The sequence below is a fragment of the Ascaphus truei genome, chromosome 2, assembly GCF_040206685.1.
Source record: "Ascaphus truei isolate aAscTru1 chromosome 2, aAscTru1.hap1, whole genome shotgun sequence".
Classification (NCBI taxonomy): Eukaryota; Metazoa; Chordata; class Amphibia; order Anura; family Ascaphidae; genus Ascaphus; species Ascaphus truei.
Window position 1 is genome coordinate 469,374,809 of NC_134484.1, and position 22,533 is coordinate 469,397,341.

General features: G+C 53.1%; 1 protein-coding gene across 3 annotated transcripts in view; it reads left to right on the forward strand.

Annotated features, from left to right (window-relative positions):
• The window catches only part of LOC142487984 (uncharacterized), a 50,866-nt gene that overhangs the window by 22,628 nt on the left and 5,705 nt on the right, over positions 1-22,533 (forward strand). For all 3 annotated transcript variants that reach the window (XM_075588236.1, XM_075588235.1, XM_075588234.1), the window contains 3 exons: positions 4,078-4,215; positions 9,718-9,822; positions 21,652-21,795. In XM_075588236.1, the coding sequence (XP_075444351.1) occupies positions 4,078-4,215; positions 9,718-9,822; positions 21,652-21,795 (387 nt within the window). The remainder of the gene's footprint in view (positions 1-4,077; positions 4,216-9,717; positions 9,823-21,651; positions 21,796-22,533) is intronic.

The following is a 22,533-nucleotide window of genomic DNA, read 5'->3' on the forward strand; positions in this document are numbered from 1 at the left end:
TTCCATGATCCCCAGAACCGGAGATACAAAAAACAATTTAAAATCCCCTATTAACTTTAATGCAGGATTCTCCTCTATAAGCTAAAAGAAATCACTGCATTTCACTCTTCCATTTAAATCAATGGGCTCTGCCGCTATAGGCTTTCAATGGAGCAACGCCGCCATTGAAGTCAATGGGCTCCGCCGCTATACGCTTTCAATGGAGCGACTCCGCCATTGAAGTCAATGGGGAAATCACAATTTTCACATTTGCCCATACTCCGTCTGGTTGATCGGAGAGGGCTGGAAATGGCCATGCAGTCATGCCGGGGCAGTGACTACATGCGACCAAAATCCCAGCCCTCTGGTACTCACAGAACCGGAGATATAGGTTTACACTTTATACACATTTGGACTTAGCCGTTTCAAAGCCACGCAGCTTTCTTCCATTAGAATCAATAGGGCCAGCGTGGCCATAGGATTCAATGGGATTTCCGCTACCATTGAAGTCAATGGGAAACACACACTTTTTAACAGTTAACCCTCTCCGTCCGGTTGAGGGGAGAGGGCTGGAAATTGCCATGTAGTCATGCCGGAGCAATGTCTACATCCTTGGCAAATCCCAACCCTCTGGTTCCCACGGAACCGGAATTATGGGTTTTCAGTTTACCTTGTTTCACACTTAGTGTTTGAAAGCCACGCGGCTTTCTCCGCCATTATGGTCAATGGTACGACCCTCCTGGCCGGCGTGACCCTTTCCCGTCACCATTACTTGTCAGACCCTGTTGGGGTCAAGTGAGGAGGTTCCTAACATCTAGGGGCAAAAGTAATTTTATTTCTAGGTGCCCTAGAACATAAGTTTCCATGCCAATTGGCCGTGAACTTGACCGAGGCCCTAGTTCCCATACAATCACGCGATCAAAGCTCTTTTGTGACAATGTTTCCGCTCTTGCTGTTTTGCGGTCTGGCTGGCTGCCAGCTCGTCTCCGGAGGTCGGATTCCAGGAATCCCCATTGAACTGGATTACGCCATTCACTTTCAAAGGGGAACCGCCGCTCCTCCTCTCGAGCGCCACCTGCAGGTCTTCTACGATATCAGGCCCAAATCGCCGGAATCTCCATAGGGTTACATGGGATGTAATGGCGACCTATGGAGAGACTGCAAAATGGAGCCTGCAAAGGCGGGAAAAGGGACAAAGGGCCATAAACACAGAATTAACATTAACCCTTTCCCTCCCGCTTAGATCCCAGTGTATGTGTTGGTGCAGACACTGGAATGGGAAAAATATTTATTCACAGGGGGATACACAGTTGGTGCTGAAGCAGGGGCATAACTACAGTACTGGACATCATTCCAGTTAACCCCTCACCTCCCAGGTGAGAGCAGGGGGTGGCCAAATGGGGTGTAACCCATTTAATACCGGGCCAAACCCCCTTTCCCATGACACAGATTGAATGCCGCTGTGGATTCAAAGTCCTTTGTCCTCTTGGCTCATTAACATTCCAGTGGGTGGCGCTGACATTCCACATAGTACAAGCAAAAGCAGAAGTTAACCCTTAGCATGCTGGTTCTGTACAGAGGGTAGCAGCTCTTGGGGAACCTCATCAGTCGTCCGCCTTTGGTGCGACGCAGATGTACACTGAAGGGGTTAAGATTGAATGAAGCTAAGGCTGGGATCATCAAGCAGGGAGGCAGGATATTGCAAACCGATCAATTGACATAAAAAGCAGTTACTGCCGGATCAGCGTGTGATACTCCGCCCTCACCGCCTGCAGCTGGTTATGGACCTTACAGGACCTTATGTAGGTGCCTTTGAGATCACAACACTGGCTGCATTTCAGCCTTCACACCTGTGGAGAGGGGTGTCCTGTTGTGCTGCTGTGTGTGTACACAATGAGAGGTGCACAATAGTATTAACTACCTCTACTTTATGTACTTCAGTGCATAGATATGTAATGCAGCTCTGCACCTCCTATGCCTTCCTATCACTGTCCTTGTTCCCTCCTGTAGTTCCCTCTGTCTCCCTCCATGCTGGGGGTCCCTTGCCCCTTGCTTGTGGTAGCTGGTTGCGGAGCGGATGCTCTTTGACTGCCGGACACTGCATCTCCCCGGCACTTTAGGCTAAGGCCCAGTGCGCACGACGGGGTGCCTGGCGGCGCTTGTTCCCGGCAGCAGCGCGACCAGGGGGACTCCAGGCAGTGCGCGACAGGGTGGCGGGTTTGCGGTGGGGGCGCGGCCATGACGTTACGCAGCCAGTTCGCCCTCATTGGCTGAACCGCCCCCGTGACGTGGCCAGCGCTCTGTCGCCACTAGCAAACAAAATCCTTGTCTTTGCAAAATGTGGCCGCGCATCGCGCATTGTGCCAGGGGGCGCAGGCGGCGCAGGCGGCTACTGGAGCCGGCCCCATCGTGGGCCGTACCTTGTATGTGCCGCGCACGCTGTCACCGTCACGGCCACTGGGGACCTCGCCTTAGAGAGGCCCTGTTTCCTTCAGTTCATATGCTGTAGGATTCTTTGTGTTTTCCTTGTGGTCACTGAGATTGTCGCAGCAATGGGTCACAGTCTAGTGTGAAAGGGCTTTTCCTCCTCTTCATTATCAGACCAGTGTATTCCTTCCAGATATTTCTGCTCAGGGGCTATTAGTGCTGATGTGTTGTTTCTGTTGAAGTTTCCACGTGATTGTCCTTTCTTCCCATTGTGCTGTGATCATGGTGCCCCTTTTGTATAGGACTTGATATTGTCTGTGGTCTGTTGTCTTGTGCGTCGGTGGTTATTTGATCAGTATTTTATCACCCTCTCGGAGGTCCGTACGAGTCGCTCTCCTTATGGTGCCCCCATATTTCTTCATCCTTTCTTTACATGTCGCGTCTCTCTGCTGAGCGCTCTCCTGACCTGGTGGTGTTTCTTGTTGACGTTGTGGGAACCTTGTTCTGACCGTTCTCCCAAATATGAGTTGTGATGGGCATGTGTTGGTAGTGTTGTGTGGTGTGTTCCTGTATTACAGTATGTATATCTTTATTTATATAGCGCCATTCATGTACATAGCGCTTCATAGCCGTAATACACGTGATAATCATATAAATACCAAATACTATAAATAACACATAATAGAAAGAGAAGTGCTTTCAGACATAAACGTGACATTTATGAAAAGGAGTCCCTGGCCTGCTCCGAAGAGCTTACAATCTAATTGGAATAATCGGTCTCCATTAAATGTACCTCTCCACACATCTCGTACAGCACCCTTATTGATAAAAGGACTTTGGAGTCCTAATGGTACCGGCTGGTGTTACGTGGAATATGGACTTTATATGATATTTATTGTTTTTCATATGTTCCACATATATATATATATTTATATATATATATATATATATATATATATATATTATATATATATATTACACAGAAACTAGCAGGACTCCAGGACTCTGTGTGCATTTAAAGAGGATGACTGCCTGATCCTACTCATTAGCTACATTGAGCCTGGGCCAGAACAGGGGGTCGGGGGGGGGCTCAACTCCAGTCCTCAAAACCCCCCAACAGGTCAGGTTTTAAGGATATACCAGCTTCAGCACAGGTGGCTCAATCAGTGGCTACCACCTGCGCTGAAGCAGGGATATCCTGAAAACCTGACCCGTTGGTGGCCCTTGAGGACTGAAGTGGGCCACCCCTGATGTAGACCGTGTCTTAGCCTTATAATGTTGCACGAAACTGTCCGTGTTTATCTCCTCCCCGACAAGTAAGAGTGTGGTGTCCTGCACCCTGCTTTGGAAATGACGGGATGTTACCTATTCACAGCAGAGTTTCAATGATGTTGACCATAGTGCAGTGTTGTACCCCTGAATACTAGTTTTGGTCCGCAGTCTTTTCTGATTTGCCCCCCAAACACGAACCCCGAGGGGATGTTCCCGGGGAGGTTTGATGAGAAGTTGTGTTCTATGTCAACGCTGTGTTGCAGAATTACTCCAAGACAATCAGCGTTTTGCCTGAGAAAATTACATTGTTGAAGACTAGCGCTGCTTAGTAAACACGGGCCGGAATGCTGCCTCTGCGCTGAAGCACTGTAGGATTTCATTATTCCTTGTTCTTTGTAGGGAAGTCCGTTTGAAGCTGAGATAGTGAGGGGGAGAAGCAGGAGACACGCGACGGATGCAAAGAAAACCAAACCCAAGCGCATCAGACCTTGTACCGGCTGCTTCTCTGCCGTGGGGCGTCCGGAAAGGCAAAAGAGGGTAAGTGAAGCAGGGGGAGAAGCGCCGTTTACACAATGACCCATAGATAAGCAGCGCTATGACATCATAGTTACATAATGAAAGAAAGAAGTGGAAATGTAAGTTTGTAAATTAAAAGTAAATGCTGAGCCCCTCACACCATCGCACTGCCACTACGTGTACTCATCGAGCAGGTACTGTACTTAATTGTCCTATGTCCTGTACCTATTGCATCTGCCCGTGTCTGAGAGCAGGGGAGCGCTCCACCGCCTGTCTCCCATTGGTCGAAGCTCAGACCTGCCCGTGTCTGAGAGCAGGGGAGCGCTCCGCCGCCTGTCTCCCATTGGTTGAAGCTCAGACCTGCCCGTGTCTGAGAGCGGGGGAGCGCTCCGTCGCCTGTATCCCATTGGTCGAAGCTCAGACCTGCTCGTGTCTGAGAGCAGGGGAGCACTCCGTCGCCTGTATCCCATTGGTCGAAGCTCAGACCTGCCGTGTCTGAGAGCAGGGGAGCGCTCCGTCGCCTGTCTCCCATTGGTCGAAGCTCAGACCTGCCGTGTCTGAGAGCAGGGAGCGCCTGTCTCCCATTGGTCGAAGCTCAGACCTGCCGTGTCTGAGAGCAGGGGAGCGCTCCGCCGCCTGTCTCCCATTGGTTGAAGCTCAGACCTGCCCGTGTCTGAGAGCAGGGGAGCGCTCTGCCGCCTGTCTCCCATTGGTCGAAGCTCAGACCTGCCCGTGTCTGAGAGCAGGGGAGCGCTCCGCCGCCTGTCTCCCATTGGTTGGGAGCGCTCTGCCGCCTGTATCCCATTGGTTGGGAGCGCTCTGCCGCCTGTCCCCCATTGGTTGAAGCTCAGACCCTTCAGCTAATGACAGCAGCTCGAGGGCTGGATATGGTAAAGAAAGCGGCGCTTCTATTTGATGTGTAGATTAGTACAAACAGATGCAGTAAATCAGGAAATGCACAGGTTTTATTAATGAAATGAACTTGGCATCAACGTGTTATGTGCCGTCCCATTGTTAGAGGAGCTAAAGTGTATCTATTTGCATGTGCTAGCGTTGGAGGGTCTGCACCACTGTTTGTGTCTCTTATACTTCTGTAGTTTGAAGGTTGTTTCTCTTCCTGAAGCATTGTGTCCTTTATACACGGGTCACATGTTACACGCAGTCTGGGACGCAGCCTTATATACGGGTCACATGTTACACGCAGTCTGGGACGCTGCCTTATATACGGGTCACATGTTACACGCAGTCTGGGATGCAGCCTTATATACGGGTCACGTATAAAACGCAGTCTGGGACGCTGCCTTATACACAGGTCACATGTTACACGCAGTCTGGGACGCAGCCTTATATACGGGTCACGTATAAAACGCAGTCTGGGACGCTGCCTTATATACGGGTCACGTATAACACGCAGTCTGGGACGCTGCCTTATACACAGATCACATGTTACACGCAGTCTGGGACGCAGCCTTATACACGGGTCACATGTTACACGCAGTCTGGGACGCAGCCTTATATACGGGTCACGTATAACATGCAGTCTGGGACGCTGCCTTATATACGGGTCACATGTTACACGCAGTCTGGGACGCAGCCTTATATACGGGTCACGTATAACATGCAGTCTGGGACGCTGCCTTATACACGGGTCACGTATAACATGCAGTCTGGGACGCAGCCTTATACACAGGTCACATGTTACACGCAGTCTGGGACGCTGCCTTATACACGGGTCACGTATAACATGCAGTCTGGGACGCTGCCTTATACACAGGTCACATGTTACACGCAGTCTGGGACGCTGCCTTATACACGGGTCACGTATAAAACGCAGTCTGGGACGCTGCCTTATACACAGGTCACATGTTACACGCAGTCTGGGACGCTGCCTTATATACGGGTCACGTATAACACGCAGTCTGGGACGCTGCCTTATACACAGGTCACATGTTACACACAGTCTGGGACGCAGCCTTATACACGGGTCACATGTTACACGCAGTCTGGGACACAGCCTTATATACGGGTCACGTATAACATGCAGTCTGGGACGCTGCCTTATACACAGGTCACATGTTACACGCAGTCTGGGACGCTGCCTTATATACGGGTCACGTATAACACGCAGGCTGGGACGCTGCCTTATACACAGGTCACATGTTACACGCAGTCTGGGACGCAGCCTTATACACGGGTCACATGTTACACGCAGTCTGGGACGCTGCCTTATATACGGGTCACGTATAACATGCAGTCTGGGACGCTGCCTTATACACAGGTCACATGTTACACGCAGTCTGGGATGCAGCCTTATATACGGGTCACGTATAAAACGCAGTCTGGGACGCTGCCTTATACACGGGTCACGTATAACATGCAGTCTGGGACGCTGCCTTATACACAGGTCACATGTTACACGCAGTCTGGGACGCTGCCTTATACACGGGTCACGTATAAAACGCAGTCTGGGACGCTGCCTTATACACAGGTCACATGTTACACGCAGTCTGGGACGCTGCCTTATATACGGGTCACGTATAACACGCAGTCTGGGACGCTGCCTTATACACAGGTCACATGTTACACGCAGTCTGGGACGCAGCCTTATACACGGGTCACATGTTACACGCAGTCTGGGACACAGCCTTATATACGGGTCACATATAACATGCAGTCTGGGACGCTGCCTTATACACAGGTCACATGTTACACGCAGTCTGGGACGCTGCCTTATATACGGGTCACGTATAACACGCAGGCTGGGACGCTGCCTTATACACAGGTCACATGTTACACGCAGTCTGGGACGCAGCCTTATACACGGGTCACATGTTACACGCAGTCTGGGACGCTGCCTTATATACGGGTCACGTATAACATGCAGTCTGGGACGCTGCCTTATACACAGGTCACATGTAACACGCAGTCTGGGATGCAGCCTTATATACGGGTCACGTATAAAACGCAGTCTGGGACGCTGCCTTATACACAGGTCACATGTTACACGCAGTATGGGACGCAGCCTTATATACGGGTCACGTATAAAACGCAGTCTGGGACGCTGCCTTATATACGGGTCACGTATAACACGCAGTCTGGGACGCTGCCTTATACACAGGTCACATGTTACACGCAGTCTGGGACGCAGCCTTATACACGGGTCACATGTTACACGCAGTCTGGGACGCAGCCTTATATACGGGTCACGTATAACATGCAGTCTGGGACGCTGCCTTATATACGGGTCACATGTTACACGCAGTCTGGGACGCTGCCTTATATACGGGTCACGTATAACATGCAGTCTGGGACGCTGCCTTATACACGGGTCACGTATAACATGCAGTCTGGGACGCTGCCTTATACACGGGTCACATGTTACACGCAGTCTGGGACGCTGCCTTATATACGGGTCACGTAAAACACGCAGTCTGGGACGCTGCCTTATACACGGGTCACGTATAACATGCAGTCTGGGACGCTGCCTTATATACGGGTCACGTAAAACACGCAGTCTGGGACGCTGCCTTATATACGGGTCACGTATAACATGCAGTCTGGGACGCTGCCTTATACACAGGTCACATGTTACACGCAGTCTGGGACGCTGCCTTATACACGGGTCACGTATAAAACGCAGTCTGGGACGCTGCCTTATACACAGGTCACATGTTACACGCAGTCTGGGACGCTGCCTTATATACGGGTCACGTATAACACGCAGTCTGGGACGCTGCCTTATACACAGGTCACATGTTACACGCAGTCTGGGACGCTGCCTTATATACGGGTCACATGTTACACGCAGTCTGGGATGCAGCCTTATACACGGGTCACGTATAAAACGCAGTCTGGGACGCAGCCTTATACACGGGTCACATGTTACACGCAGTCTGGGACGCAGCCTTATACACGGGTCACGTATAACATGCAGTCTGGGACGCAGCCTTATATACGGGTCACATGTTACACGCAGTCTGGGACACAGCCTTATACACGGGTCACGTATAAAACGCAGTCTGGGACGCTGCCTTATATACGGGTCACATGTTACACGCAGTCTGGGACGCAGCCTTATACACAGGTCACATGTTACACGCAGTCTGGGACGCAGCCTTATACACGGGTCACATGTTACACGCAGTCTGGGACGCAGCCTTATATACGGGTCACGTATAACATGCAGTCTGGGACGCTGCCTTATATACGGGTCACATGTTACACGCAGTCTGGGACGCAGCCTTATACACGGGTCACATGTTACACGCAGTCTGGGACGCAGCCTTATATACGGGTCACGTATAACATGCAGTCTGGGACGCTGCCTTATATACGGGTCACGTATAACACGCAGTCTGGGACGCTGCCTTATACACAGGTCACATGTTACACGCAGTCTGGGACGCAGCCTTACATACGGGTCACGTATAACACGCAGTCTGGGACGCTGCCTTATACACAGGTCACATGTTACACGCAGTCTGGGACGCAGCCTTATATATGGGTCACGTATAACATGCAGTCTGGGACGCTGGCTTATACACAGGTAACATGTTACACGCAGTCTGGGACGCAGCCTTATATACGGGTCACGTATAACACGCAGTCTGGGACGCTGCCTTATACACAGGTCACATGTTACACGCAGTCTGGGACGCAGCCTTATATACGGGTCACGTATAACACGCAGTCTGGGACGCTGCCTTATACACAGGTCACATGTTACACGCAGTCTGGGACGCAGCCTTATACACGGGTCACATGTTACACGCAGTCTGGGATACAGCCTTATACACGGGTCACGTTACACGCAGTCTGGGACGCAGCCTTATATACGGGTCACATGTTACAAGCAGTCTGGGATGCAGCCTTAATCATGGGTCACATGTTACACGCAGCCTTATACACGGGTCACATGTTACACGCAGTCTTATACACTGGTCATATGCTACATGCAGTCTGGGACGCAGCCTTATACACGGGTCACAAGTTACACGCAGTCTTATACACTGGTCACATGTTACATGCAGTCTGGGACGCAGCCTAAAACACGGGTCACAAGTTACACGCAGTCTTATACACGGGTCACATGTTACATGCAGTCTGGGACGCAGCCTTATACACGGGTCACAAGTTACACGCAGTCTTATACACTGGTCACATGTTACATGCAGTCTGGGACGCAGCCTAATACACGGGTCACATGTTACAGGCAGTCTGGGATGCTGCCTTATACACGGGTTATCTGTTACATGCAGTCTGGGATACAGCCTTATACATGGGTTATCTGTTACATGCAGCCTTATACACGGGTTATCTGTTACATGCAGTCTGGGATACAGCCTTATACATGGGTTATCTGTTACATGCAGTCTGGGATACAGCCTTATACATGGATTATCTGTTACATGCAGTCTGGGATACAGCCTTATACATGGGTTATCTGTTACATGCAGCCTTATACACAGGTCACATGTTACCCGCAGTCTGAGACGCAGCATTCACTGCTTTCTTCTCTTTAAGGACGTACAGACAGCTGGGCGGGTGGAGGAGACGCCCTCGAGGAAACACGTGGAAATTAGTGGGAGAGGGAAAAGGAGGAGATGTCCAGGCTGCTTTTCTGCCATTGTAAGTACAGTGTGACCTTCCATCCTGTGCAAACGGGTAACATCCCCCAAATCCCCCAAATCCCCCACACTACATCAACAGCTTCTCTGTCTGTGCGGCCGGGCGTCCTGCAGCTTCTCTGTCTGTGTGGCCGGGGTTCATGCAGCTGCAGCTTCTCTGTCTGTGCGGCCGGGGTTCCTGCAGCTGCAGCTTCCCTGTCTGTGCGGCCGGGCGTCCTGCAGCTTCTCTGTCTGTGCGGCCGGGGTTCCTGCAGCTGCAGCTTCTCTGTCTGTGCGGCCGGGGTTCCTGCAGCTTCTCTGTCTGTGCGGCCGGGCTTCATGCAGCTGCAGCTTCTCTGTCTGTGCGGCCGGGCTTCATGCAGCTGCAGCTTCTCTGTCTGTGCGGCCGGGGTTCCTGCAGCTGCAGCTTCTCTGTCTGTGCGGCCGGGGTTCCTGCAGCTGCAGCTTCTCTGTCTGTGCGGCCGGGGTTCCTGCATCTGCAGCTTCTCTGTCTGTGCGGCCGGGAGTCCTGCAGCTGCAGCTTCTCTGTCTGTGCGGCCGGGCGTTCCTGCAGCTGCAGCTTCTCTGTCTGTGCGGCCGGGGTTCCTGCAGCTGCAGCTTCTCTGTCTGTGCGGCCGGGGTTCCTGCAGCTGCAGCTTCTCTGTCTGTGCGGCCGGGCGTTCCTGCAGCTGCAGCTTCTCTGTCTGTGCGGCCGGGGTTCCTGCAGCTGCAGCTTCTCTGTCTGTGCGGCCGGGGTTCCTGCAGCTTCTCTGTCTGTGCGGCCGGGGTTCCTGCAGCTGCAGCTTCTCTGTCTGTGCGGCCGGGGTTCCTGCAGCTGCAGCTTCTCTGTCTGTGCGGCCGGGGTTCCTGCAGCTGCAGCTTCTCTGTCTGTGCGGCCGGGGTTCCTGCAGCTGCAGCTTCTCTGTCTGTGTGGCCGGGGTTCCTGCAGCTGCAGCTTCTCTGTCTGTGCGGCCGGGGTTCCTGCATCTGCCACTTCTCTGTCTGTGCGGCCTGGGTTCCTGCAGCTGCAGCTTCTCTGTCAGTGCGGCCGGGGTTCCTGCAGCTGCAGTTTCTCTGTCTGTGCGGCCGGGGTTCATGCAGCTGCAGCTTCTCTGTCAGTGCGGCCGGGGTTCCTGCAGCTGCAGTTTCTCTGTCTGTGCGGCCGGGGTTCCTGCAGCTGCAGCTTCTCTGTCAGTGCGGCCGGGGTTCCCGCAGCTGTAGTTTCTCTGTCTGTGCGGCCGGGGTTCCCGCAGCTGCAGCTTCTCTGTCTGTGCGGCCGGGGTTCCTGCAGCTGCAGCTTCTCTGTCTGTGCGGCCGGGGTTCCTGCAGCTTCTCTGTCTGTGTGGCCGGGGTTCCTGCAGCTGCAGCTTCTCTGTCTGTGCGGCCGGGGTTCCTGCAGCTGCAGCTTCTCTGTCTGTGCGGCCGGGCGTTCCTGCAGCTGCAGCTTCTCTGTCTGTGCGGCCGGGGTTCCTGCAGCTGCAGCTTCTCTGTCTGTGCGGCCGGGGTTCCTGCAGCTTCTCTGTCTGTGCGGCCGGGGTTCCTGCAGCTGCAGCTTCTCTGTCTGTGTGGCCGGGGTTCCTGCAGCTGCAGCTTCTCTGTCTGTGCGGCCGGGGTTCCTGCAGCTGCAGCTTCTCTGTCTGTGCGGCCGGGCGTTCCTGCAGCTGCAGCTTCTCTGTCTGTGCGGCCGGGGTTCCTGCAGCTGCAGCTTCTCTGTCTGTGCGGCCGGGGTTCCTGCAGATTCTCTGTCTGTGCGGCCGGGGTTCCTGCAGCTGCAGCTTCTCTGTCTGTGCGGCCGGGGTTCCTGCAGCTGCAGCTTCTCTGTCTGTGCGGCCGGGGTTCCTGCAGCTGCAGCTTCTCTGTCTGTGTGGCCGGGGTTCCTGCAGCTGCAGCTTCTCTGTCTGTGCGGCCGGGGTTCCTGCATCTGCCACTTCTCTGTCTGTGCGGCCGGGGTTCCTGCAGCTGCAGCTTCTCTGTCAGTGCGGCCGGGGTTCCTGCAGCTGCAGTTTCTCTGTCTGTGCGGCCGGGGTTCATGCAGCTGCAGCTTCTCTGTCTGTGCGGCCGGAGTTCCCGCAGCTGTAGTTTCTCTGTCTGTGCGGCCGGGGTTCCCGCAGCTGCAGCTTCTCTGTCTGTGCGGCCGGGGTTCCCGCAGCTGCAGCTTCTCTGTCTGTGCGGCCGGGGTTCCTGCAGCTGCAGCTTCTCTGTCTGTGTGGCCGGGGTTCCTGCAGCTGCAGCTTCTCTGTCTGTGCGGCTGGGGTTCCTGCAGCTGCAGCTTCTCTGTCTGTGCGGCCGGGGTTCCTGCAGCTGCAGCTTCTCTGTCTGTGCGGCCGGGGTTCCTACAGCTGCAGCTTCTCTGTCTGTGCGGCCGGAGTTCCTGCAGCTTATCTGTCTGTGCGGCCGGAGTTCCTGCAGCTTCTCTGTCTGTGCGGCCGGTGTTCATGCAGCGCATGCATCTGGTGTGTGTGTGTAGAGCGTGCATCTTGTGTGTGTGTGTGTGTGTGTAGAGCGTGCATCGTGTGTGTGTGTGCAGCGCATGCATCTTGTTGTGATTACAGCATAAAGACTTTAAGCGCCGCCCTTCCTTTGTGACGCTAAACCAAATAACGTGACACCGCACAAGGTTGGAGGAAAAGGTCGCAGCTTTATTTTAACACCCGCTGTTAAAATCAACCAGCCTGCCCGCCAGCCCAGCATGATCCATGCGAATGGGGGGGAGATCCTTGCCCAGCGGCCAGCAATTGGGCAAAAAGCCAAAGCACTGTAAAATGGGAGGGGGAGATCCTTATCAGCCGATGTTGGGCTGCATTCCCTCCCCCTCCCGCCCTAGGGTCAGCTTAGGCCCAGCCCTAAAGCTGGCGCCCAGCCTTTTACCAGCGTTGATTGGGCATAGGCCGGCCGGGCCATAAAGCCGGCGCCTCCAGCCTGCCGAGCTGTTCTAGGCGGACCCTAAAGTCCTCGCCCGTTCTCCGTCTCCTGAGCTTGGCTGGCGCAGCAGCTCCGCCACCCGGGGGCCCCTCTGCCGGGCACCGGCTCCCCTGGGGCCGACACGCCCACCCAAAGCTGCGACCTCTGATCTTAATTCTTCCTGTAAACTCCCCTTGATGTTATGTAGGAACACCTCCAAACCCTTTGGAATAATTTCAGACCAAATGATTACAACCTCACTCCACAGCGCCTTCAAGCGTGCTCATTCCTGTTGTAACCCATAAATTACCTCTAGTGTTTTGGGCTTGGCTAGGTCGTTCCCCCGAGGTGTAGCAAAATAATATCCGGTTTCACCTGAAATTCTGTCTTGTCCAGAGCCGGTTGCAGATCAACCAAGCACGTTCCTCTCTTCCCAAGCCAGCGCAAAATCAACCTCTCCTACGTAACACCCAGCTGCTGGTCCCACCGCTGATCCTTCGCCCATTCGTGCGCCCAATGGATGAAGCAATGACCCATTATCCACACTTCCAGGGTTCTTGCACGGCTACCTACTGAGGGAAAAACATGATAATATTCTTGTGCCCACACACTGCTGTGTCCTTTGGCCCTGATGTAACCCCTGTAGGCACTGGACTTCAACCTCCCCAGTTTCTTTATTTGCTCCGGCGTACAGCCATTCTCAGCCGCCGCTGTAGCAACGCCGATTCTGAAGGAATGGGTACCAAATAAACTAGGATCCATCCCCCCAGCAGCAAGGCACCACCTAAAAACGCTTTGAAACTGGTACTTTGTGAGCGGCGTCGCGTCCTGATGGATGAGGAAATTGCCTCCTACCTTGGGCCTATGCCTTGCCTAGCTCTTAATCAACGCCACTGGGTGCACTCTTTCGTTACGGTTCCTCGTGAAGTAGCATTAATAATCACGTTTGAGAAAAGCAAACCCACACCCTGGCTTGCTTTAGATGCCGCCACTAGTTCGCCGACCCTGAAGGCGCCAAAGAAAGCCACGGCAAATGCTACTCTGAACAGTTCCCTTTCCACTGTATTGACACATACCTCTTTTGTTGCCTTCATCAATACCTCAATCCTGCCCATGGGTATGACCCTACATGCGAAATTTAGGAGCCCGAGAAGTGCCTGCATCTTCCTTAGTGTAACCTTCCTACCACCCTTGCATTCCTGGATAAGTCATCAGTTTGATGACTTTATCCCTGGGCACCCTAGATTCCCCGGCCACTGAATCGATCTCAATCCCTAGAAATGACACGGTGCTGACCGGGCCCTCTGTTTTATCATCAGCTATAGGTACCCCCATGTTTCTCATTATCGCAGAGCTGAGCTCTAAGAGCCTCCTGCAAAGTGTAGACTCAGGGGGCTCCACAAGGAGGAAATCATCCAAGTAACGGGCTATAGTGTCATACTCCATACTCTCCATTATGCTCCAGTGTATAAATGTGCTAAATGCCTCAAAAAAGGGACAGGAAATGGCGCAGTCCATCGGGAGGCACTTGTCCACATAGTAAGCTCCCTCGAACTTGCAGCCCATGAGCCTGAAACAATCTGGGTGTAATGGTAATAGGCGAAATGCTGACTCTATGTCCAGGTTGGCCATAAGGGCCCCCTCCCATAAGTCCTGACTGTTGATGGCCCTATCGAACGACTGGTATTGGACATGGCACGCCTGCTGGTTGATCGCGTCATTGACGGATCTGCCCATTGGGTAAGATAGGTGCTGAATGAGCCTGAATTTGCCGGGTACTTTCTTTGGAACTATCCCTAAGGGGGATATGAATAAATTGTGTATGGGAAGTGAGTGAAATGGACCTGCCATGCATCCCAGGCGTACCTCCTTGTTAATTTTTTCCCACAGGTATATCGAGGCGGATTTAAGATTGCGACTTGCGCGGGTGGCTACCAAATTGGACCCCACTGGGATGACAAAACCCTCACTAAACCCTTGCCGGGGCCACTATCGGCCTGCTTGCCGGTGGTCCTAGCTTTTTTGAAACATTTCTGCGCTGGGTGGCCGCCGCTGCAGAGTGAGCTTACACTCACCTCGAGGAAGAGCTTTTATTGAAGTCCCAGCATTCTGATCTCTTGGGTTTACCCAGTGGTTGACTAGATGGCCGCCCACCCGGCCCCCTGGATAAGGGAGCAAATTTCTCCGTTGTAACCCGGCGAACCCATAAGTCCAGGTCCTTAGTACCGAAATTCAAGATGGGGTTCCCATGCATCTTGTGCCTAAACTCCTCATCATATTCGCACCATGCTGCGCCCCCATACGTTTTGTGTGTGTTGTGTATCAGTTCAATGTATTTAAGGACGTTCAGACCCTCCCCTGGGTGCTTTTCTAGCAGGCAGCTGGCTAATATGAGGTAACCCCTTAGCCAGTTGTCCATGGTTTTATGCTTGTTATCGCTCTCATCGCCTGCAGCCTTTGCTTTTTTCTTGGCCTGTAACCCCTCAGTAGAAAGGTCTTATACGTCAGTGAACTTCCCTTTTATAATTGCTTTTCTCACCTTGGGTGTAACCTGACTGGAGAGAGAGGTCATAGCGCAGGCGTATGTGTCCTTCCCCTTCATCGCTGCGCTGGCGCTGATGCTACTGTCCTTTATTTTTGGGGCCTTGCTCTCCCCCGCTGCCTCCTGCGTTGCCCCGCTTAGCCTAGCCCTAAGTGACCGGTTAATTCCCGCTAGCTTTCTCTTTAGGAATTTATACATCGGGGTTTTGTGTAATCGTGTTGCACTCTGACTCTGAAATGTCGCTGTCACTATCCGAATCGCTACTCTCAGTACTAGACATAGGATTAATTTCCTTACCCTGAATCCCGTCGGTCGGGTCAGTATCCTGCGCTGACCTAGAACCGGAGCGTGCTGACTGGGTGCGGCGTCTATTGTCCTCCTCGCCGTGCGCCACTGAAGGTGGGTAGGGGTCCTTGTCTGAATCCCAGGCATGAGATGACCACTCATTGGCCGCCGCTTCCTGCAGAAACTTAGAGGACCCAGCCTGCGGTTCCCATGTAGGATCCAGGGGCTGGGTCACCTTAAATCCCCCGACCCGGCGTGACCCATGCGTGGGAGGGGCAGGGGGCCCACGGTGGCTGGGGCGGTTATACACCGGACTGCCCGCGCCCCTGCCAGCTGGTGGTAAGTAGGTGGGGTGGTTGGGTATGGCATGTGGCGGTATATAATATGTTGGTGCTTCAAGGCTGTAACCCTGCTCACAGTTTGTTCTGTAGAGTGAGGGGTAAGGTTGAGGTTGCCCTGAGGGGTGAAACTGAGGTCGCCTTGCAGTAGCTCCAGGAGCCTCATGGTGGCGCTGTTGCAGTGGAGGGCCAAGGTAAAAGCCTGCCTCTGCAGACCTGCCTGTGACCTCCTGGCCCTTTAATAAACTTGGGCAGGGGAACCCCCCTTCCCCCTGCTCATAGAATCCAGGGGAGGAAAGGGGATGCAGGGGGATGAAAGGGGATGCAGGGGGATGGGCCGGGATGGGCCAGGCTGCAGCCCGCGTGGGGGAGGACCGCCACTCCCTCCCCTGATGGTGCACGTGGGAGGGAGGTGAACAATGGCGCTGAGGAGCCAGCAGCGGTGCCCGTGGAACCCGGTCGGTGGGGAGAGTGAGCTGGGCCCGACTAGCCTGCACCCCGGCCGGCGCATGATGGTCCCCGCAATCGGGGTGAGGAGGCTGGAGGCGATGGATCTGGCCAGTGTGCTCACCGGGCAGCGCACGTGGAACTCCGCTGTCCCCACGGCCGGGTGGGCGAGTGAGCTGGGGGAGCGGGGCCCGATGGACGCCCCCATTTTCGGGTTCAGAGGGCTGATAGGAGGGGACCTGGCCATCGTGCGCTCTGGGCGGCGCACGCCTGTCATCGGCAGAGTGGTGAGCGGTCTGGCGGCGTGGGGGCTGGCAGCTGCGAGGCCATGCACTACCGAGGGCAGCGCGGCCCTCCTCAGAGACCCGGTCCTCCGGGCGGGAAGTCTGGCGACGGGAAGCTTGGAGCAGGCGGCAGGGCTTTGCGGGGCCGCAAACCGGGAGGCGGCCACGGTAAGGGGGGCATTTGGGGGAGAGCCTGGGAGCAGAGAAGGGAGCGGGGGTAGGAGCGGGCGCTGACGGGAGGTGCCTGCTCTTGGCGGGGGACCCAGCAGGGCTGGGGGAAGGGGCATGGGGGTTACTGCCCGCACCTCTGCGCTGGGATCTGCGTGGGGCAGGGACACTTACCTGATCCTCAGTTGCAGCCGCAGCATCGGAATCAGGATCCTGGTGGGTGGCTCGGGGGTCCTCACACAGCGGGGAGCTGCTGTCATCATATCTGGAAAAATGTGCAGATCCGCAGCAAAAATCCTGTAAGGTAAGGCAAAAAATTCCGTTAGCTCTGACTCGTCCCTCTAGGGACCCTCTCTTTATACCCTATAGTCTTCCCCACTCCGTGGGGGAAGGGGAGTTAGCCAAGCCCCCCCCCCCCCAGCTCACGCCAATCAGGACATCGCAGCCTTTAAGGAGCCTATGACCCCATTCTGGGTCCTTTGTCTCATCACGTGCATTTGGTGTGTGTGTAACGCGTGTATCTGGTGTGTTTGTGCGTGCACAGCGCGTGCATCTGGTGTGTGTGTGCAGCGCGTGCATCTGGTGTGTGTGCAGCGCGTGCATCTGGTGCGTGTGTGCGTGCATCCGGTGTATGTGTGCGTGCATTTGGTGTGTGTTTGCCGCACGCGCATCATATGTGTTTGCGCGCTGAGGGTGCATCTGGTGTGTGTGCGTGTGTGCGTGCAGCGCATGCATCTGGTGTGTGTGCATTTGGTGTGTGTGTGTGCCGTTCGCGCATAATGTGTTTGCGCGCTTAGGGTGCATCTGGTGTGTGTGCGTGTGTGCGTGCAGCGTGCAGCCTGCGGACGCTCGCGCGAGCCCCCTCTCAAGGCATCCTCATTGAGGATGCAGGGGCTCAGCGCTGAGCGTCCGCATGGCTCAGCACGGCCTGTCCTTTTATGGACTCGGCCTTAGGCAGGGGATTAGAAGCCCAGGGGGATACCTGGCTACATTATATACTGTAACATGCTGAAACAAAGCTGTGTTATTTTGTGTGCCATATTTTTGAGGCTACTGTAAATAAACAAGCTAACCCAGAACACCCACGTGTGGCTACATTGACCCTGCACCATGCAGTGTACACACACGGGGCGTTATCTATCAGCAACTTCACCATAACAATTGGGTTCCCAATGAAAGCAAGGGGGTATCAGGGATTGGAGGGTCCGTGGGGGGCCTGCGGATGGATTCCCGGGGGGTTTCTCGTCTCTGCACGTGACATTGCATCACATTCCTCTGTGACACGTTTCTCACGAGCTGATGGTGTGAAGCTGGGGGACTGAGGAATCCACATCTGGAAATCATGTCCTCTGCGTGACCTTGTAAACATGTGTCCAGATCGGTCGCTGGGAACATCTCAGTGTCTTGTCCGTGCAAATCCGTTCCCCGGAGATTGCCAGATACAGTATTTTATGTCAAATAACAACCGCCCCGCCGATTTTGGCATTAAAAAAAAAGTCCAGATTGTTGTTAATCCGGACTGATCCCAAAATCCTATAAAAATAATAATATAGGTTTGAAGCAGGGGTTCATTTCATTTAATTCATTTCAGCTCCAAGGACCACCTGCTTCCAGAGACACACCTGTAGGGGGGTGCGGGTATCTCTTCAGTTTTCAATGTTCCGGTCACGTGGGCATATAGGAAGCCGAGACAGACATTTCAGCTGCAGAGAGACACCCACACCACCTATGGACGTACAGTATGTGTCCCGGGAAGCAGGGGGTCCCCGGAGCTGAAATTAATGATTTAAAAAAAAAAAATATATATATATATATATATATATATATATATTTACTCACCTAGTCCAGGCTGGTGGCCAATATATTGACCATTATACACACAGGCAAGATAAGGTACATCAGCCTGTAATAGATGATAACGGTAATTAAAATGCATTACAGTACATATTAACCCCTTAGAAGCCCACGGGCCAACTTGTCATGTCCATGACTAGCTGACCAAAAAGGGTTACAAAGGGGTTAATATAAACATAAAACTACAGTACACGCCTCCCCCCTATGGCTACCTTAGGGGTAGTAAAGCCTTGCCAACCAAGTGGTTAACCCCTCCTGACACCCCCTCAACCCTTCCCCCGAGGAAGGCCTGACCGCACTCCCCGGGGCAACTGCTCCAATTTCCCCGTCCTGCCCCCTGCAACACAACCCACCCCAGTAATGGCCAATAGCCCTTGTAACCGGACTAAGGGGAGGAAGTATCCCCACTAGTGAGAGCACTCAAATCCCAAAAGGGACTGTAGGGTGAGTGTAGTGCTTAAAAACGAAACTTTATATAGATCCCCCCCCCCCCACAAGACTTTATATAGATCCCCCCCCCCCCTCAAGACAATTACTCGATACCATTACTCGCCAGAAGCCGCCGGAGACGAGGGAGCTTCGAGGCATTGCGCGTGATCCCCGGCATTTGGTTTAAATGCTTTGGTGAAGCGCGCGGGGCCTCTCTAATCCCGCACCCCTGCTCTAGATTTCGGCACTATGGATGTGGCCCTTAGTCCGGCTGCTCATTTCTGACCCCTGATCGTACCGCCTCCCCTTACTATTATTTACTTGGCCGTTCCGAGGGTGCCTCCCCCACCCTTTCCCTTTCGGTACGCAATAGCCCTTGTAGCCAAATGTCGCAAATAGGGATATTACCCATAGAAAAAAGCATTAAGAAAAAACACAGTTAACAAAATGTACATCACAATAAAATAAAACATAATGTAGCCCCCCTCACAGTTATGGGCAACGGTCCTAATAGCCAAATGTGTCTAATAGAACTAATTTAGTTCTCACTTTTGTGTCATGACGCTGTTGATTAAGCCTGGGGTTTTTTTTTTTTTTTTTGTGTTTTTTTTTTTTAGAGGCAAGAAAATGACTTCGATCTAAACTATAATATAAAACTAAGCTTTAAATAAAAGAAAATTGAAAATGTATTTGTCCACTAATCACCAATTCCCGCTGCATTCCGAATAATCTCATAATCACTATTTGGAGTTTCTGGTCGAAAAAAATATATATAAATAAAGTGTGTGTGTGTGTGTGTTTTCAATGTTAGAAGTACAAAGTGCCGGGCCACGGATCCTTGCAAACCCCCCCCCCCCCCAAATCTGTGCAAAATCGACCAAAAAAATGAAGACTTGGTCACATAAATAAAAATGATATGCATACTGTATGTAAACAGATCGCTAGTAACGCGCGCGTGTGTGTGTGTGTGTGTGTGTGTGTGTGTGTGTGTGTGTGTGTGTGTGTGTGTGTGTGTGTTTGTGCAGGGCTGGCGACAGGGTGGGAGAGAGCCCGGACAAGTGTCCGGGGCCCGGTCGGCACCGGAGTCAGGGCCACCGACGTGGGGATAGAAGGGACAGGTGTCCCAGTGGCTGTGGAAGGCCCGGCTGGCCTGGGCCACCGACGGGGGGATAGAAGGGACAGGTGTCCCAGTGGCTGTGGAAGGCCCGGCTGGCCTGGGCCACCGATGGGGGGATAGAAGGGACAGGTGTCCCAGTGGCTGTGGAAGGCCCGGCTGGCCTGGGCCACCGACGGGGGGATAGAAGGGACAGGTGTCCCAGTGGCTGTGGAAGGCCCGGCTGGCCTGTTTCACCGACGGGGGGATAGAAGGGACAGGTGTCCCAGTGGCTGTGGAAGGCCCGGCTGGCCTGGGCCACCGACGGGGGGATAGAAGGGACAGGTGTCCCAGTGGCTGTGGAAGGCCCGGCTGGCCTGGGCCACCGACGGGGGGATAGAAGGGACAAGTGTCCCAGTGGCTGTGGAAGGCCCGGCTGGCCTGGGCCACCGACGGGGGGATAAAAAGGACAGGTGTCCCAGTGGGTGTGGAAGGCCCGGCTGGCCTGGGCCACCGACGGGGGGATAAAAGGGACAGGTGTCTCAGTGGCTGTGGAGAGCCCGGCTGGCCTGGAGTTGGGAACTTCTTCTTTTCCCGGCAGCCGGTCCTCTCGTTACCGCCGGGGCGCTGGCTTTCCCCAGCTGCGGGCCTGCCTGCCTCACGCTCACTCTGCCTCTCTCTGATGCCGATGTGTGCCGGGCCTTCCCCCACCTTGCAGCCTATTAATAGTGTATGGAATTGTACAGTTAATACAAATACGAAATAAATCGATTTTATAAAGAGACTGGTGTGTGTCAGGCTCTGCATTTCATCCCCTGGTAAACCCTTTTATCAATATGCTTTGAAGATGTTTTAAATCCATTCATTTGACTGGGCCTGAAGGCTTCCCTAGCAAGGTGAGGGCAGCCTTACAGGATATTAAAGCAGCAAAACATGTGATTTTTTGTTTTAAATCAGTTCTGTAATATTAGTTAATAGTGATTTGAAAAAAAAATGTTATTCAATTCTTCATGCCATTTTTTAATGAATTTTAAAGCATTCTTTGATTTTTTTTTTTATAGCAGGTTTTAGCCCAGCTCCCAAGCAGTGCAAGATCTTTGCAACACTTCCCGGTTTGTGGTAATTTGTTGCCAACGTTCCCAGCAATTTGAGCTGCAAACTGTAACAATAGATAACGTTACCCCGAGTAATACAAGAATACATTGTAGCTGCTGAGTTACACTGACTGACCTGAAGAATTTATTTGAACTGAAAGGCAGCCATTTCGCTAGGCACGCAATCAGGATTTCTAAAGATTTATAACAGCAGCACCCAACGATTGGCAGCTCAGGCAAGAAAGCAGAATGATACATTGTCACGTGCTTTACATATACAAATCAGAAAAGAAGAAAAGGTGGGATATAGCATTGCTGCTTTAAATAGGGGCCTAGGAGATTGATACATAGTTGTGCTCAAAGTACCTTCTATCATCACTCCATGTCTACCAAAGATTCTGTCTCTCTTTGTCCAGTCTGGCAGGGTCATTTCGCCAACAGCAATGATTTGGAGGGAAGAAATAAAGTTTGAAGAGGATAGGCCTGCTGGAGGATTTAACGTGTTTGAGATGTTGCAACGTCCCAAGCAATTCCCAGAGGCAGACATCACGGCCATGCAGGTAATCTTTCTGTATGTTCTTAGCAGGAGTGCTGCCATCTTTGTCCCTAATAGAAATGCTTGGAGGTCCGTGCACATGATCCGTGATGGCATCACTAAGCTTTTGTTGGAAAAAAATGTACGTATATACAGTATGTACACCAAATAACATAAATACTGTATGCAAGTCGGAGTGCAGCAGTTTGCTTATAGTATAGAACAGCGGTGCAGAAACCAGGGGGGGGGGAGGCCCTCCGGGGGGAGGGAGGCCCTCCCCAGGCGGGGCGTGAGATTATCTGCGGAGGGGGGAGGGGAGGAGGGCGCGGGGGTTACAGAGGCCCCGCGTGCTTCCCGAAGGCATTTAAATTAAGTGCCGGGGAGGCGGTGAAGGCCTCTGTAAACTGCAGTTACCTTGGCTCCGGCGGTTTCTGGAGACGTGTCGCCATGGCAATGCTGCGGCAAATGACGCTGCAAGGTAATGTGACAATGGCAACGTGACTTCATGATGCCAACGCCGGAGCCGAGGTAAGAGGGGGGAGGGGAGCGCAGAGAGAGGGGAACAGCTGGCAGGGGGGCGCAGGGAAAAAAGATTGCGCTCCCGTGGTATAGAAAATACATAGGCACTCTACTAAAAACATAGATATCTATAGCTCTCTTTCTCTCTCTCTCTCTTTCTTTTTCTCTCCATTCTCGCGCTCTCTTGATTTATTTCTCTTTCTCTCGCTCTCTTTCTTTCTCTCTCACTCTTTCTCTCTCTCTT